We start from the raw sequence: 18172 nt of genomic DNA on the forward strand, positions 1-18172 counted from the left end.
ATACGCGTGTTGCACCCGGCGCAGTGCGCGGCGTGCGACGTGTGCGGGGACACGTTCGTGGGGGAGAAGGGGCTGCGCGCGCACAAGAAGAGAGCGCATGCTAAGGTATGTAGCGTGAGGGGGACGGCTATATCTCCGTCTCGTTCAACAGTTTAGTGTCCTCTCAGTAAGATGACGTACTTGTCGCACATACGCGTGCTGCACCCGGCGCAGTGCGCCGCGTGCGACGTGTGCGGGGACACGTTCGTGGGGGAGAAGGGGCTGCGCGCGCACAAGAAGAGAGCGCATGCTAAGGTATGTAGCGTGAGGGGGACGGCTATATCTCCGTCTCGTTCAACAGTTTAGTGTCCTCTCTGTAAGATGACGTACTTGTCGCACATACGCGTGCTGCACCCGGCGCAGTGCGCGGCGTGCGACGTGTGCGGGGACACGTTCGTGGGGGAGAAGGGGCTGCGCGCGCACAAGAAGAGAGCGCATGCTAAGGTATGTAGCGTGAGGGGGACGGCTATATCTCCGTCTCGTTCAACAGTTTAGTGTCCTCTCAGTAAGATGACGTACTTGTCGCACATACGCGTGCTGCACCCGGCGCAGTGCGCGGCGTGCGACGTGTGCGGGGACACGTTCGTGGGGGAGAAGGGGCTGCGCGCGCACAAGAAGAGAGCGCATGCTAAGGTATGTAGCGTGAGGGGGACGGCTATATCTCCGTCTCGTTCAACAGTTTAGTGTCCTCTCAGTAAGATGACGTACTTGTCGCACATACGCGTGCTGCACCCGGCGCAGTGCGCCGCGTGCGACGTGTGCGGGGACACGTTCGTGGGGGAGAAGGGGCTGCGCGCGCACAAGAAGAGAGCGCATGCTAAGGTATGTAGCGTGAGGGGGACGGCTATATCTCCGTCTCGTTCAACAGTTTAGTGTCCTCTCAGTAAGATGACGTACTTGTCGCACATACGCGTGCTGCACCCGGCGCAGTGCGCCGCGTGCGACGTGTGCGGGGACACGTTCGTGGGGGAGAAGGGGCTGCGCGCGCACAAGAAGAGAGCGCATGCTAAGGTATGTAGCGTGAGGGGGACGGCTATATCTCCGTCTCGTTCAACAGTTTAGTGTCCTCTCTGTAATTCTTGTATATATGTATACAACGTGTGACACACACGTTGTATATATTTATTTATTTCGGGGATCTCGGAAACGGCTCTAACGATTTCTATGAAATTTGCTATATGGAGGTTTTCGCTGTCTTCGCGTTGTTCGCGTCCTATCTCTGGGAAAACGCGCATTTTTGAGTTTCTATATGTTTTCCGAGCAAAGCATCATTAATTTTAATTTAAAAAAAGTCAAATCTAGGGACATACATAACCTAAGACCCTGAGTACAAATTTTTGTACTTATTCCAAAATCTATTTTGAACTTTTATTGTGTAACTAAGGATTCCAAATTCAAAAACGAAACATTTGCTTCTGGGTCTCAGGAGGATAATGCTGGCGGCATGTGGTAATGTAGAGTAAGCGGGATGGGTGTATGTCTCCGTCTCACGGTTGCGGTACTTTAACCAGTGCTACGCTGCTCACACCTAGACTTATATGTAATTTATCTGAGTTGCCGCTGGTGACGGGCTTATAGAAATAAATACTTAAAAAAGTCGTCCCCTCTTATTACGGTTTTAGAGTTCAGGGTCAAAAATTGTTTTTTTTTTTCAGCAGCCTCAACAATTCAAGTGTACTACTTGTTTAGCGAACTTCTATAGTATAACCGCGCTGAACAGACACACAGACACGGCCGCCGAGCACGGCGACCTGCGGCCGTGCGAGCAGTGCGGCGAGAACTGTGCGAGCGAGGACGCGCTACGGGAACATGTCAAAGATACACATCCGAAGGAAACACATCGGTGTGAGGAGGTATATTACTTAAAAAAACTATTTTACAGTACATATGGGGCTACTTTATAGCACTAGTGCGAGAAGTAGCATATTATGTTACTGTGTCGAAAATTTAAAGGGCCATATGTACTGTAAAACGTTGTACGATACATGTGCGAATAGGTAATTCGCAACTCGTGTCGATTTAAAACACTCCCTTCGGTCGTGTTTTAATTTATCGCCACTCGTTTCGAATTTCCTATTTTTCGCACTTGTATCGTAATGTACTATTGTATAGAGTTTCATAAGATTTAGAAAACATCTGTTAAATAATGTCTCTATTTAACAAGCTCTAATGTAAAAAAGTGACTTTCTCAAGCAAAATGTACCACATTGCCGCTTACCAAATTTTTTTACGATTAACCTGTTAGAGCATCTTCACATACTTAAGAAATATAGACCTGGAGGTTCGTTATTAAGTACATAATGTTATACATAACTAACAGCTGAAAGAAAATGAAATGCCATATTTAAATTATATTTACCAGTCTTCAGAGTTAATCAGCATGTACTGAATTAAATTAAGGGGGTCCCCAACGCCAATGACCTTCGATCTGAATCCCTTAGTTTTCTAATGTTTTTTGTAGCTTATCATATGAACAGCAACGGCTGTAAGCAGTATAGTATACCATATTTACTTCAAAGTTCACTGTCTTCGAGATATTTGGCATCAAATTTAATTTTAGGCCAAAAAACTGGATTACTGGCCATAATTTTTGTGTTAATTAGATTAAATTTAAAATCTCTGACCAGTTGTTTAGAGACGTCGAAGACGAACCCAAATGTGTAAATTTTGTACATGTAAAATGTAGCACTTTATAACACAAATTGACTAAGTTCCACAGTAAGCTCATTAAGGCTTGTGTTGTGGGTAATTAGACAACGATATATATAATATATAAATATTTATAAATACTTAAATACATAGAAAACACCCATGACTCAGGAACAAATATCCGTGCTCATCACACAAATAAATGCCCGTACCAGGATTTGCACCCGGGACCATCGGCTTCATAACCAGGGTCACTATCCACTAGGCCAGACAGGTCGGACTCTATGATGCGCTATGATGTGCCCTGCACTCTGGTGGCAAAACATTGCAGTAATACTCTATTGAATAAAATAATCCACCCTATCCCTATTGAGTAACCTTTCAATTGAGGTTTTGCCTACGATGGGTCTTGTATTAAATTCTAGACTGTAAATTGTTTGTTTATTCAATAAATTAAAAAAAAAAATCGTGAACCTTGTCGCAAAGTACGAAGGTCTATATATTTTTTTTTTTTTCTTTTTTGCAACCATGGTACAGTACAGATGTTATACAATATGATATACAATGTCTCACATGGACCCTGCAAGGGCACAGCATATAATATCTTATTATTCATAACTCATAACATATTATCAAAATTATCTACTTATTTAAGAAAGTCATGAAGCAATTCTTATATTACACATGAGATCACTAATAAATGTCAAACAAATGTCAAATATATGGTTGTAACCGCGCGTCAGTTGACGTCTTCGGCGGTCAAATGGTTAAATGAGATTCCCCGCGCAGTGTGACATGACGTTCCCCGACGCGACGGCGTTCGACGTCCACAACCGCCGCAAGCACCTCGGCGAGCGCCCCATCACCGCCCGCGGCCAACTGGCTGCGTACTCGAAGAAGTATTACGCTCGTCGCCGCGACGCTCTACGCTCCGATCCCGCTTCCGCTTCCGCGCCCGCCAGTCGCGCGCCGGGCAAGCTGTTCGTGTGTGAGCAGTGCGGTCGCGTCATGAAGGTTAGTAATGTCCTACGTAAAGTGTAACATGACAGGCAACTTGGGAGGAACTCGCGCGTTTGCCAGGAAATATGCGCTACATCGTGCCGCTTGTCGCTCTGCTCCCGCCCTCGCCCGTAGCACAAGCTGTTCGTGTCTGAGCAGTGCGGTCGAGTTCTTAAGGTTAGTAATGTTCTACTACAGTGTAACATGACAGGCAACTCGGGAGGAACTCGCGCGACAGGAAGTATTATGCGCTCCACCGCGCTGCTCCCGCCCCCGCCCGTAGCACAAGCTGTACTTGTCTGAGCAGTGCGGTCGAGTTCTGAAGGTTAGTAATGTTCTACTACAGTGTAACATGACAGGCAACTCGGGAGGAATTCGCGCGACAGGAAGTATTATGCGCTCCACCGCGCCGCTCGACGCTCCGCTGCCGCCCCCGCCCGTAGCGCAAGCGATTCGTGTGTCTGAGCAGTGTGGGCGCGTTCTAAAGGTTAGTATAGTATTGGATTAGATAGTAAATAAAAATAAAACTTTGAACTCCATTTTATTCATAGCCTTAAAACTCTATTTTCTCTGATGAATAAAAAAATACCTTAACTGTAAAACATTCATTCATTCATTTTGTTTTATCTTCCTCGCGTTGTCCCGGGATTTTGCCTCGACTCATGGGAGCCTGGGGTCCGCTTGACAACTAATCCCTATGGTGTAGGCACAATTTTTACGAAAGCGACTGCTATCTAACCTTCCAACCCAGAGGGTAAACTAGGCCTTATTGGGATTAGTCCGGTTTCCTCACAACGTTTTCCTTCACCGTAAAGCGACTGGTAAATATCAAATGATATTTCGTACATATGTTCCGAACAACTCATTGGTACGAGCCGGGGTTTGAACCTGCGACCTCCTAATTGAAAGTCGCATGCTCCTACCACTAGTCCACCAGCGCTTACTAACTTAAGAAGTATATATGTTTCCAATTCCAAGGTCCCGTTTCCAATGTTTGAGGCAGTGCCTTGTCTCTTAATGCCGACTCGTAACGGGACGGGTTTATATTTATGTAGATATACATTAGAATATTGCACATGCCTGCCTGAATCGCGGAAAAGTTACTCTTACCAAATTTTTAGATATCCTTTTTTTTAGGGTTCCGTAGTCAACTAGGAACTCTTATAGTTTCGCCATGTCTGTCTGTCTGTCCGAGGCTTTGCTCCGTGGTCGTTAGTGCTAGAAAGCTGAAATTTGGCATGGATATATAAATTAATAAAGCCGACAAAGTCGTACAATAACATCTAAAAATTTTATTTTATTTAGGGTATCTCCCGTACACGTAAAGTGGGGGTGTTTTTTTTTTTACCTCTGCTAAACTAATAGGGGTCTTCAACAAAGATATTTTGATGAAGTGAATATATTCGGAGATAATCGCTCCGGAAGAAAAAAAATGTGTCCCCCCTCTAACTTTTGAACCATAGTTCAAAAAAATATGAAAAAAAATCGTGGAAGTAGAGCTTCAGTAAAACATTAAATGAAAACTATAGCGGATATGATCAGTTTAGCTGTTTTTGAGTTATCGCAAAAAGTTTCCCCTTCATGGTAAAAAGACGTACATCCTCAGTTCATCTCTTGGTTAACAATATACTATACTTTAACCTCCAGTTTAGCTTATTGTGATGGACGAATAACTACGGAATGCTACTCTGAGCATGGCCCGACATGCTCTTGGCCGGTTTATTATAGCCTACATTGTGTCCCACTGCTGGGCAAAGGCCTTCCCTGTCTTCCGCCACTCGTCACGGTTTTGTGCATGCTCCCGCCAGTCACCACAAAATGAGTTCAGGTCCTCTCGCCATCTCATTTTTAGGGTTCCGTACCTCGAAAGGAAAAAATGGAACCCTTATAGGATCACTTTGTTGTCCGTCCGTCCGTCTGTCTTTTTTTTTTTTTATACTACGTCGGTGGCAAACAAGCACACGGCCTGCCTGATGGTAAGCAGTCTCCGTAGCCTATGTACACCTGCAACTCCAGAGGAGTTACATGCGCGTTGCCGACCCTAACCCCACCCCCTTCGTTGAGCTCTGGCAACCTTACTGACCGGCAGGAACACAACACCCTTCCTGTCAAGACCCTTTTTCTCAGGAACGCGTGGAGGTATCAAGCTGGAATTTATATCAAATAATCAAGTCTACTGTCCCTTGGAGCTGTGAAAAAATCAATTCTAAGCCAACGCAATCAAAAGATACAGCCGTTTATGCCGCAAATGCGAACTCAGAATCTTGAAATTTGGTACGATGCAACGTCTTATAGCACAAATAAAGGAAAAATTGCGAAAACCGTAAATTTTTAGTTACATCATATAACAATAAATACCTACAGGTTTGTACGGAACCCTCGGTGCGCGAGTCCGACTCGCATTTGGCCGGTTTTTTGCGCTGCATCTACCTCGGGTGATCTGTGGTGGACGGTTATTTTGGCCCATCTGTCCGGGTGCGTCCTACAGATGTGTCCCGCCCAATCCCACTTGAACTTGACGGCCTTTACACCCACATCTGCGATACCAGTGTTGGAGCGCAGCTCTGTGTTCCTTATCCGGTTCTAGATATCCTTATAGACATTTATTTTGTACCGATTTAACTAAAACTAAAATATTACGACAGAATGCGTACCTGCTCCGGCAACATCAACAACAACACCAGGAAGTGAGGACGTTCGCGTGCAATCTGTGCCCGAAGAGCTTCGCCGTCAAAACTACGCTAGAGGTAAGCAATGCTATGCATGAGTTTCAGGTGTAGGGTTTCGCGGCCTACGCCAGTGCAGAGGTCGGCAAACTTTTCAGAAAACGCAGTAGAAGTCGCGTCGGAGTCGCAAAAATTTAAGTCCGAGTGTTAAATTTTTTGAAGAGCAGTAATTGGTAATTGGGTTACAATTCTTTTCGTTGTAGTGTTTTTTTGGTCTCCAAAAATGAGACGGATTGGAGCTCAAGAGAATTATAATCTACAGCTAGCCATGCAATAGCACTCAACTTTATTTATTTATTTGATAAAAGACTAAAATAGGAGCGTGATATATATATATATATATATTGGCCACGACATCTACAACAGATGATTGTTACAGCGTCGGGTAAAATCAGGTGTTGCGGGGAGGTTGATTACAACAGAGTGCTCAGAAAAAAAACAAGATAACTATATACTTACCCACACTTTGTACCTAAGATGGACTGCTTACCTACCTATTTGTACCTATGAACTGCTGTAAACAGTAATGAAATAAACGTAGTTGTATAACGAAAATAATTTTGACCCAATTGCATGCGGCTCGCGAGCCGCGGTTTGCCGAGCCCTGCGGTAATGTAAACAATACTCTGGACGTTACTGGTATAGGATTTACCTGTGTGAATTGAGACACTTGGAGATTATACACACATACATATTACAGGTCAACCGAATAATTGTGTATGTACAACGTACAGGTCGACCGAATAATTGTGTATGTGTATTTGTAGACACATTAACCGACGTAGCCAAGTTAAGAGGAGAACGAGTGGTTATTTATATATACAAATGTTCTCGACATTTTCTTGATTTTGGCCGTTCATGATTTGTTTTATTGAAATTGAAATTGAACTATTTATTTCAGGTATTATACCCATATACGTAAGATTACTTACAAATTTTCTTTAAGACTATGTTAGTAACTTAGTATCCACAGTATAATTGTTAACGCCTCGTATATGTGTGCCATGCATGAGACACACATACACACACAGCGACAGCAGCGCGGGCGCGGCCCACGCCCCACTCTTCATCTAACCAGCAACGCATACGTACATATAGTACTTACCTACCATGTAGTTTTTTATTACTCATTAAAAAGTGGTAAATTTTGGAAGCTCCTGCATTATTTCTCCACCTAAGTCCACCGCCCGTATCTGGAAGTCGCTCCTGCTTCTTCATTTTGGTCCTTCGAACCGGATACAAAAGAACCTTTAATCGACACGTCGATCACAAGAACAAAGGATCGCGCTAACGAAACGGACCGTTACGTGGACATTTTGAGAAAAGGAGTTACATTTCAACTGCGTATCTACACGTTAAGGAGCAGAAGATTTCATCGTTCCAAGGGGATTGCCATTAACTGGAAATAAAGAAAGAAATCACGGCCACTATAGGAGTAAAGTGAAAGTGAGAAGTGAGAACCTGGGGAGTCGTGTCAATGTGAGTTTGTTCCGATACTTTCCCTTTTACGAAAATCCCTCCTTATACCTAAGTGTTTACGCACCTGTGCATACCTATACTTATTTTTATTTCGCACCTTAAACGCGAATTCTTACCTATCATATTGAATCATTAATTTCATAACGTCATTACGTATAACATACCCATGTTAATTAGTACCTTAAACGTTCATTAACTAAATCAGTTCTTTAAACAATTTCATTACATACCTACTTACCAAGCTACTTTAAATTCTTATGCTACCTAATTGCCCGTGTTATTCGCACAGTTTAGAAACGCTAAATAATACCTAGTCGTAAATATTTGCCTATTATATTTAGTTAATCGGTAGTAAGAAAAGAGCATAGTTAATCTTATTTACTTACTCGTTTCTTAAATAAATCCTGCAACTAAATCATATTTTCCCATTGTGTAATCTTGAGTCGTATAGCTATAAAACCCCATAGATCTGTACTTACGGTGTTTAGCCTAAAATAGCTGAAGTGTTAATCGCAACATTTTTGTGCATATTCCAGCTGATGCATTTCGCCGCGCGCTGCGGGTCTTGACCTTGGATGCGCTCGGCGCCCGGCAACTGCTACCGGCCTTATCTCTACTTGCTACTTAGCTATTTTAGCACTTCGCTCGCCTAACTGCACTCTCCGCTAGTGGCATTGTTTCAGCCTGTATGTGTTCCACAATAGCTGACCATTGTTTCGAGTCAGTCGTACTGCTTCACCGAGTGAGGTAGACTTAGAACAGCTCTTCCCTCAAGTCACTGCCCATCATCATCATCATCATCATCATCATCATCATCTTGAGTGCCCTAAATAACATTCGGATCCCAAGATGCGTGGTATGTGATAGTCCTGCATTTATTGAATTAGTGGCATTTGGTGACGCATCCACTCATGCTTACTCAGCATGCGTTTATCTCAAGTCCGTAGATAAAGACGGCCGTGTGTCAGTACATTTAGTGATGGCAAAGAGCCGCGTAAGTCCTCTGAGGCCTTTAACTATTCCTAAAATGGAACTGAATGGTTCCCTTCTAGCCGCTCATTTGGTGGAAAAGGTTAGAACATCGTTTAGGCTACAGATCAATCGTTGTACTTACTGGTGCGATTCAACAATTGTTTTAGGGTGGATAAAATCATCTAAAAACTATATGCTTAAACCTTATGTCAATAACAGAATTCAAGAAATTTTGCAAAGGACTAAACCATCAGAATGGCATTACGTACCCACCAACATGAATCCAGCAGACATAGGATCTCGGGGTGCAACTCCGGCACAGTTAGAAGTATGTCCTTTATGGTGGACAGGACCTACATTCTTATTAGGAGACGAATCGTCATGGCCCGCCCAACCAAATTACGCTAAAGAAAGCGAATTGCCTGAATTCAAAGCTCAGTGCACATTAATTACCCAAAAAGATGATTATTCCAGCTACATCTCTGATTTTATTCAAAGGTTTTCAAATTGGAATAAATTACTGCGCGTCGTAGCCTATGTTCAACGTTTTATACACAATTACATGCATCCAAACAATAAACTCGTTGGGCACTTAAAAATTCACGAGCTTCATTCTTCGTTAAATGCTTTATGCAGATTTGCCCAACGTGAAACATTTCTGAAGGAATACGATATATTAAAACGCAACAATAAGTTGCCTGTTAAAAACCAACTTAATGAGTTGAACCCGTTTTTTAATGCCGAAGACGCTCTTATAAGGGTAGGAGGTAGGTTGTCAAACTCATTTTACCATTTTGACACAAAACACCCTATATTACTCCATTCATCACATCACGTCACAATCTTACTTTTCAGATATTACCACATGTTATTATTGCACGGTGGACCACAGCTCCTACTAGCCAGCTCTCGCCACAAAATATGGGTTATTGGTGGTAGAAATTTGGCTAGAAAAACTGTGCAAAAATGTGTAAAATGCTGTCGTTTTTCCGGTAAGGTTAGACAGCCAAGGATGGGTGATCTTCCTGAACCTCGGGTTCATGCAGAATATCCCTTTTTTAGCACGGCTGTTGACTATGCTGGCCCAGTAATGATATTGAACCGAAAAGGTAGAGGTAGCAAGTTAATCAAAGCTTACTTATGCATTTTCGTTTGCCTTGCCGTAAAGGCTGTTCACATCGAACTTGTGACTGATCTGACCAGTGAAACATTCATGGCCGCCCTGCACCGATTCATAGCCCGCAGAGGAAAACCTGCACATATTTACTCTGATAACGGTCGTTGTTTTGTGGGAGCCTGCACTGAATTATCTCGATTCCTTAAACAAAGTTCAAATCAAATAAGTTCTGATGCATCAAAAATATCAATAAAATTCCACTTCTCACCTGCTTATAGTCCCCATTTTAATGGTTTAGCGGAGAGTGCAGTTCGGTCAGTCAAACATCATTTAAAGCGAATTATTTCTGGTACCAACTTAACCTATGAAGAACTGAATACCGTTTTAATTATGACCGAGGCAATTTTAAACGGAAGACCCCTCACTCCTTTATCTTCAAATCCTTCGGATCTTTCAGCCCTCACTCCGTCATATTTTTTGATCGGACGAACAGACACGTTGCTCCCATCTCCCCAGGCCCCTGAATCTGCTGCCATCTGCACCTTGTCACGTTACATGCGAGTTCAACGACTAAAGGCCCACTTTTGGTATCGATTTTACAATGAATACATTTCAGAGCTCCAAAAACGTCACAAATGGACCAAAGATGGAGGACAACTCAAATTAGGAGAAATGGTGCTTGTCAAGGACGACCGACTGCCTCCAAACCAATGGTTACTGGGTCGAGTAACACAACTTTATCCCGGCACTGATGGAATATCCCGAGTGGCCGATGTACTCACCATGTCTGGAACTGTCCGGCGCGCCTTCAATCGCCTATGCCCATTGCCAGTAGAAGACAAGAGCTCGGTTCCTGGGGGGCCAATATGTTAACGCCTCGTATATGTGTGCCATGCATGAGACACACATACACACACAGCGACAGCAGCGCGGGCGCGGCCCACGCCCCACTCTTCATCTAACCAGCAACGCATACGTACATATAGTACTTACCTACCATGTAGTTTTTTATTACTCATTAAAAAGTGGTAAATTTTGGAAGCTCCTGCATTATTTCTCCACCTAAGTCCACCGCCCGTATCTGGAAGTCGCTCCTGCTTCTTCAATAATTATTACATTAATTTTAAATGAATAATCACAGTCACAAATAAATAAATAAATTAAAATTGTTATTAAATAATGAACTAGTATAATATATAAATTAAATCAATATCACAATTAAAATCAAGTTCAAATGAAAATTAAAATCAGATTAAATAGAGTATAAAAATAAAATGTCAGCAGCAGCATGTCATAAACCCATATGAATGTCATTCCATTTCTGCACAAAAGGACAATTATGTGACTTTATATGACTTCTATATTACCATTACCTGTGTCCGTAAGTTTTGCTTTTTTTGATATCTAGGTACGAGGCAGCGTGTCGCCAAGTTCAAAGGCTGGCGACGCAACCGTGTGTAATATTACACGAACCATTTCGAGCTACTTTTGACCCCTTCACAACTTGAAAGCTCAAACCTATTTAACCTATTGGCAATATTACACGTATAGCCCATTATATTTAACTCTTACTTTTCTAAAATTAGGTATCTAAATAAAAGTAAACAAACAATTTGTACATTTTCGGGTAGTTATTACATTTACAGTACATATGGTGCTACTTTACCGCACTAGTGCGAAAATTAGCATATTACGTTACTATGTCGAACATTTAAAGGGGCCATATGTACTGTAAAACGTTGTACGATACATGTGCGAATAGGTAATTCGAAACGAGTGGCGATAAATAAAAACACGACCGAAGGGAGTGTTTTAAATCGACACGAGTATTTTTCGCACTTGTATCGTAATGTACTATTATTGTTTAACCAACCAAATACAAAACTGCATGGATCTGTCACTGAACGACCTAACTTTAAACCAACATTATTTAATCATGTAATATTTTCATCCTCCCGTTCATCACCTCGATTTCTAAGATTTTTACGCTGGATTTTTCGCCTGAGCTGCAGTTGTTCTTATCGCACTTATTGGTATTGAAAACCAGTACCAGGAGCACTCCCTTGTGTTGCCATACGTCCCGTATATATAAGTATCGCGTCCCGATAACCAGTTACGAAACTACCAGAAAGTAAATTCTTGTTTGGTAATTAATTATGAAATAGGAAAAATTAATCTTCTTTGGCAGCCAGTTACGAAAACCATAGTTATGAAAACGGACCAAAGGCCGTATTTGTACCCGTGACAGTTTTGTCCCGTATATCAATACCGCTGCAATAAATACATATATAAATGGTCACAATCATCTCTGTTTACCCACATTGTTTCTATACCTATGTGAGTTAGTTAAGGCTATGGGAATGAATATGTATTTGCAACCCCCCCCCCCCCCCCTTCCTCCGTAACGCTATTACAACCCCATTGTCCCGTATCCGTTCCGAATAATTATGGCAACCCTACCTATATCACACAAATTTTCAGCGCGATGGAGATAATTGCCCGAAATTCTCAATTCTGCGAAGCGTTCAGCAGGTATTTCCCCTCTAATAATGTGTGTATGTGTGCAGCTACATTTACGGACGCACACAGGAGAGAAGCCGTTCCAGTGCCCGGAGTGCCCGCTCGCCTTCACCATAAAGTGGAACCTCAATCGACACCAAAAAACCGTAAGATTTCAGTAAACCATAGATCAGGGGTCACCAATTATTTTCTTCAGGGATCCGGTTCTTAAAATAAAATGACGGTATGATGACGGTCCGTTTCTACTTGAAGCAAAAAAATAGGTCGGCGGTCCGCCATTTGGTGACCCCTGCCATTGATAGTGCTCTACATGTCCCGTATTTCAGAAACGATTTTTTCATTGTCCCGTAATTTGGCGCAACTAATACGGGACAGTACATTGTCCCGTAAATTTATGATTCAATGGAGTTTAATGATAAAAATACGTATTTTGATTATTTCACATTTTCCTTTCCAGAAATTGTTGTGTTTTATAATATTTAATATTGATTTTTAAAGTCTTTCATTAAGAAACTTAGCAATTATATAGGTTATTTAATTGATTATTCCAAATTTTCGTGATAAAAAAATGAATGTTGATTTTTAATAAATAAACGGCCTGCCCGTATTTAACCTCGAATCCCGTATTTTCAATGCAGTTGTCCCGTAAAACCGGTAATCAGATCTGATCACCGTAGCTCTACAGAATACTGATAGGGTTAGACCAGGCTAACTTAGCAGCGATTGTGAAAATCAGGATGTAATTTTAAATAAAAAAAATTCGAAATACAATGATGAATAGTGGAAAAAATTACTGTTTTGGGTGAGACCTGAACTCATGGCCTCTGGATCGATACTCCAGCGCTCTGCCAACTGAGCCACCAAGACCTCATTCATAGCCAGCGTATATTTCCACCATATATACCTATACCTATTAGGTGTGGTAAATTTTCTGTAAAATTTAAAAATTGGTCTACACTAATATTACAATTTCTAAATTTTGTGCGAGTATTAAGATGTCTCATTCCACTTACCTGTCATCAAAGAGGATTTGAAATAGAAGTGGATTGTCAAAGAAAATCTTGTAGCCACTGTAAATTTACCGCCATCTTTTGACACATGATTAAAACTTTTAGAATGCCATTTGACTTTGATCCTTATTCTTTCAATGATATGTGTTAAATTTATTAAATATCAAAAAGTGGCGCTATCTAATAGATCAAAGGCCAAAGGTATGGCGGCATCGTTTCGAGCGATGGCGCCACAACCTTTAGCCGATGTCCGGTAATTGGCACCAGTTTTAACTAGTGTAAGTAAAAATAAAAAAATAATATCCCCAGGCACACGAAGGCATCCGCGAAAACGTCCCCTGTACCATCTGCGGGCGCGTGTTGTCCACCAAGTCTGCGCTGGCGCTGCACGTGAGCACCGTGCACCACGGGCAGCCCGCGCCCAAGCGGAACCGGACCAAGCGGAGCAAGAGCGGGAACAATCTCACATGTTGAATAGCCCGTGCATCATTTGAGCACGGTGCACCACGGACAGCCCGCGCCCAAGCGGAGCGGGACCAAGCGGAAGCCAATTTGAAAGAAAGCTGTAGTTAAAATAGGCTAAGTATAATATAAAATTTGTTTGAATAAATAATAATATAATAAAGAATATATTGACTTTGCTTGAAAAACTTTAACCCAACTGATATTCGGAATAAGGATGATGATGTATTAATTAATATTTTACCTAAGTAAATCTAGTTAAGCGGGAAATTTTGTAATGTATCATAATAAAATGGGAATTTGATAAGACATAAGATTTAGTTTACTTAAAAAGAAATAATAAAAAATTTAAATAAAATAAACATTTATTTCAGAACTAAATTTCCATTTTATATTATGTAGTAACTTATTACCTAATATACTAAACCTATATTTTTACCTTTCAATTCCTTACATTTTATTAAAAAATTAAGTGTGTGACAGTTATATCCATTAACGTAATGTTTCACTGTCGCAATTTTCTCGTTTTTCTACATTGGAAAGTCTAGTTTGACTGTCAGGTATTGATTAACTACGAACGAAGAAAAACAACAAAGTATTCGATTACAAAAACAGAAAATAAATTCTTCTTTAATAATTAATTATGAAATCGTGATCATGAAAACGAACTAAAGGTCATCATTTCTAGTCAGATAAGGCCAGTCCAGACTGGAACAAAATTTCGCCAATCTGATTCAAAAACGGGTCAAAATTGTTTTCGGTGCCTTGTTTTATGTCCCCAAAAAATGTGTGATGAGGAGTGGCGCTATTTATATGAAATGAAATTTAGTTATTTTTTTCAAAAAAAATATAACACAGCTAGAAAGACATGGAATAGCACCAATTTTTTGATAAAATATATCGTCCTTGATAAAACACAAAAATAGAAGCTTGACAGAATAGGCCCGAAATCTGCAAGTGTGGATGTAATTGACGCTTTAGTTATCAACATGCGTTGCGTTCCTACTTGGTAACCAGTTACGAAACCGCACTACATTTTATACAATGTTTTTTTCATAGCCGGTTACAATGGTTACCACAGTATGTTTATGAAATGGGACTAGGAACTCCACCTGATAACAGGATTTTTCTTATTCTTATCTAGTTACCAACTTACATGACGAAGTAGGAAAAATATTAAAATGAAGAATCAGTAATTTTCCAACGCTCCGCCTCGTCTTACCGTCATTTGGTAACCAGATACGAATTGGCGTTATTTCGTAACTGGTTACAATGGTGACCAAATAACATTACTAAATGGCAACCGGTTACGAATTAGGAGTTGATTCCTAAGTAACTAGTTACGAAATGTACATAAATAAATATTATAGGACATTATTACACAAATTTACTAAGTCCCACAGTAAGCTAAATAAGGCTTGTGTTGTAGGTACTTAGACAACGACATATTTATTTATTTAATCTTTATTGCACAAAAGAAAACCTTAGAGTACAAAAGGCGGACTTAATGCCATGAGGCATAAAGTATTTATATAATATATAAATACTTAAATACATAGAAAACACCCATGACTCAGGACAAGTATCTGTGTTCATCACACAAATGCCCTTACCAAGATTTGAACCCGGGACCATCGGCTTCATAGGCAGGGTCACTAGCAGACATAGAAGATTTTGTGGCAAAATAAAGTGAGTGACAAAATCAAATATCGACATGTCTATTATCGATGTTACCTTAGCGTTATAGATATTTTTAACATTGTATAAAAAGATAGCTACTGCGAAATACACAACACGTTCGATACCTATTTTTTTGATACACCCATTGGTAGTTTTCTTATTTTTGGACACTGTATTCTACAGTTTGTGATTGTATTTTTAAATACTTAATATATGTAATAAGGAAATTATGGTCGGATTTGTAATTGAATTGCATTCTTCAAATTGCCGGGTAAGTTACAGCAAGTGTCTTTTTTTCGCGCGCGGCCGTCTCTCACAACAGACGCGTCGCATACTTCCACAAATCGCTCGTGAAATAAATAAATTTTATTATTTCTGTTCCGCCGGTAAATAGATCGTATATCTATGAGTGTAAAGAACATTCTATAAATCACCAGTGATACACTTACGTCTTTATTGTGCGTGCATCTTATCTACTGTGGCAGCGTTAATCACCTCGAGCCACTTTGACTTCAAGCAATTAGCGAATTTCGTACCCGTGAACATGGTCGATAATCCCAATCTCAACACGGATAAACCCAGTGCAGGTAATCTGGCACGTAACACAGGCTCGCAGCCAGATTTAAACAAATTAAAGGATACCCACCACAGCAATTCTCAAATCACAATTCGAAAACGCAAACAGCCAGACTTTGAAAGTGACCTCAAAAATGACATCTTGGAATTTCGCAAGGATATGAAAGACCTGATGGATATTTGTAAATCCCAAAAGTCAGATATCACGGGTATGAAGTCGGATGTATCTGATATCAAGGACCAGCTCTCTAGCATGCGGGCGACGACTGAAAACCTGGTTATCGAACACAACCAATTCAAGGTCGATATCGCGGAGGTCAAGGATTCTCTCAGCTTTCAGTCCGGCCGGCAGGATGATCTTTGTACACGTGTCGCCACAATGGAACTCAGTGTTAAGAGGATCGAATCGTTAGAACAGGATGTCTCCACGTTAAAACAATCTTATAATAACCTGCAATTAGAACATCAGTCACTACAGCAACGCGACCGCCTACATAACCTAGAAATCTCGGGGATCCCGGAAAACAAAGCTGAAAACCTTTCTATCATTGTCTCAAAGATCGCTAATACAGCTGGTGTGGAGATATCCACAGCAAACATTCTGCATGTGAACCGCGTACAACCACGGGTGGAGGTAGCTGGCAGGCCACGTAACATAGTCGTTCAATTGAACTCGCAACTTATCAAGGACAGCATTTTATCCGGTATACGAAGGCGCAAAGGTATTACCACTACGGATATTGGCATGCCAGGTGAACCAGTCAAAATATATGTAAACGAACATCTGATTCCATTCTACAAGCAACTACGCAAGGAAACAAAGGACGCGGCAGATGCAGCAAGCTATAAGTATGTGTGGGTACGCAACTGTAAAATATTCGCAAGAAAATCTGACAAATCTCCTATTATCAACGTAAAAGATGCGAACGACATTAAAAAAATTAAGTGACTTCTATTATATAATATTATTTTAAGTGCTTTAATTTTAGTGCAATTAGTCTTAGCGTTGTTTATTTTTGCTGCTCTTCGTGCTTATCAAAATCATGTATTTAATATATATCATATTTATAACCTGTTCAAATTTATAGAAAATTACGTATCTTATGGAAATAAACTAAGTACTATTTTATGTACCTCAAAAAGTCAGACACCGCAAAATAAGCCTCAAATTATACTAATATTATTGGTCTCAATACCTAAATTACCTAACTCCGTCTGTTTTGTTAAATATACGCCACCGTCGTCACTACTGCATGCCCCTAGTACCCATCACACAAACATCTGTTGTTTAATAGGTATATTTACTACTATGTTTCCTTATCGCTCATTTCTTTATTTATTCCATATTGCTTATTCGATCCAATTCATTAACGCCCTTAATTCGTTAAACATAAAACTTATATTACTTCACTATGAGGGAAAATTAACATATGAACACTTAACTGAGCGTAATGAACAACAATTAATATTTTTATCCCCAATATTACATATAACAACAAACATTTTACCTACTATTGCTAAACATTTTTCTTTATTAAATATTTATACCGCATATTTCTTTATCGAATATAATTATAAACATCGTATCGAAATTATCTTACAAACATATCGAGATTTTAAGACTAATTTTGATCTTTATTTTGTTTTTCTACAGTGAATAACACGCTATATTCTAACGTAAACACTAAGCTAAATATTTATTACCAAAATGTCCGTGGTCTTCGGACAAAGTGTTTAGATATATACAATAATATACTCCATAATGATTATGATATAATATTTTTAACTGAGACTTGGTTACAGAGTGACATTTTGGACTCAGAACTCTGTGATTTCCGATACGATGTATTCCGGTGCGATAGGAATCTTCTCCTAACTAATAAGTGTACGGGCGGCGGGGTTATGGTGTGTGCCCGTCGCAATCTTTGTGCCGCGGTGTATCG

The 18172-nt window shown here is 40.6% G+C and overlaps 3 protein-coding genes across 4 annotated transcripts in view; 2 read left to right on the forward strand and 1 right to left on the reverse strand.

Annotated features, from left to right (window-relative positions):
* LOC133532546 (zinc finger protein 761-like) overlaps positions 1 to 18172 on the reverse strand; it is a 110983-nt gene that overhangs the window by 22357 nt on the left and 70454 nt on the right. The window lies entirely within an intron of this gene.
* Positions 804 to 14139, forward strand: LOC133532576 (zinc finger protein 354A-like). 2 transcript variants are annotated; one of them, XM_061871318.1, is made up of 6 exons: positions 804 to 1050; positions 1695 to 1892; positions 3478 to 3702; positions 6333 to 6434; positions 12549 to 12647; positions 13821 to 14139. In XM_061871318.1, the coding sequence occupies exons 1-6, from the start codon at positions 928 to 930 to the stop codon at positions 13983 to 13985; spliced, it is 912 nt and encodes a 303-aa protein (XP_061727302.1). In that variant the 5' UTR covers positions 804 to 927; the 3' UTR covers positions 13986 to 14139. The 2 variants fall into 2 exon arrangements, with proteins under 2 accessions (XP_061727302.1, XP_061727303.1); XM_061871319.1 differs by having other exon boundaries at positions 807 to 1050; positions 1698 to 1892.
* LOC133532558 (uncharacterized) lies at positions 8724 to 11022 on the forward strand. Its single transcript, XM_061871288.1, has one exon. It carries the CDS (start codon positions 8872 to 8874, stop codon positions 10852 to 10854), a length of 1983 nt encoding a protein of 660 aa, XP_061727272.1. The 5' UTR covers positions 8724 to 8871; the 3' UTR covers positions 10855 to 11022.

This window comes from Cydia pomonella, chromosome 27 (genome assembly GCF_033807575.1).
Source record: "Cydia pomonella isolate Wapato2018A chromosome 27, ilCydPomo1, whole genome shotgun sequence".
NCBI lineage: Eukaryota > Metazoa > Arthropoda > Insecta > Lepidoptera > Tortricidae > Cydia > Cydia pomonella.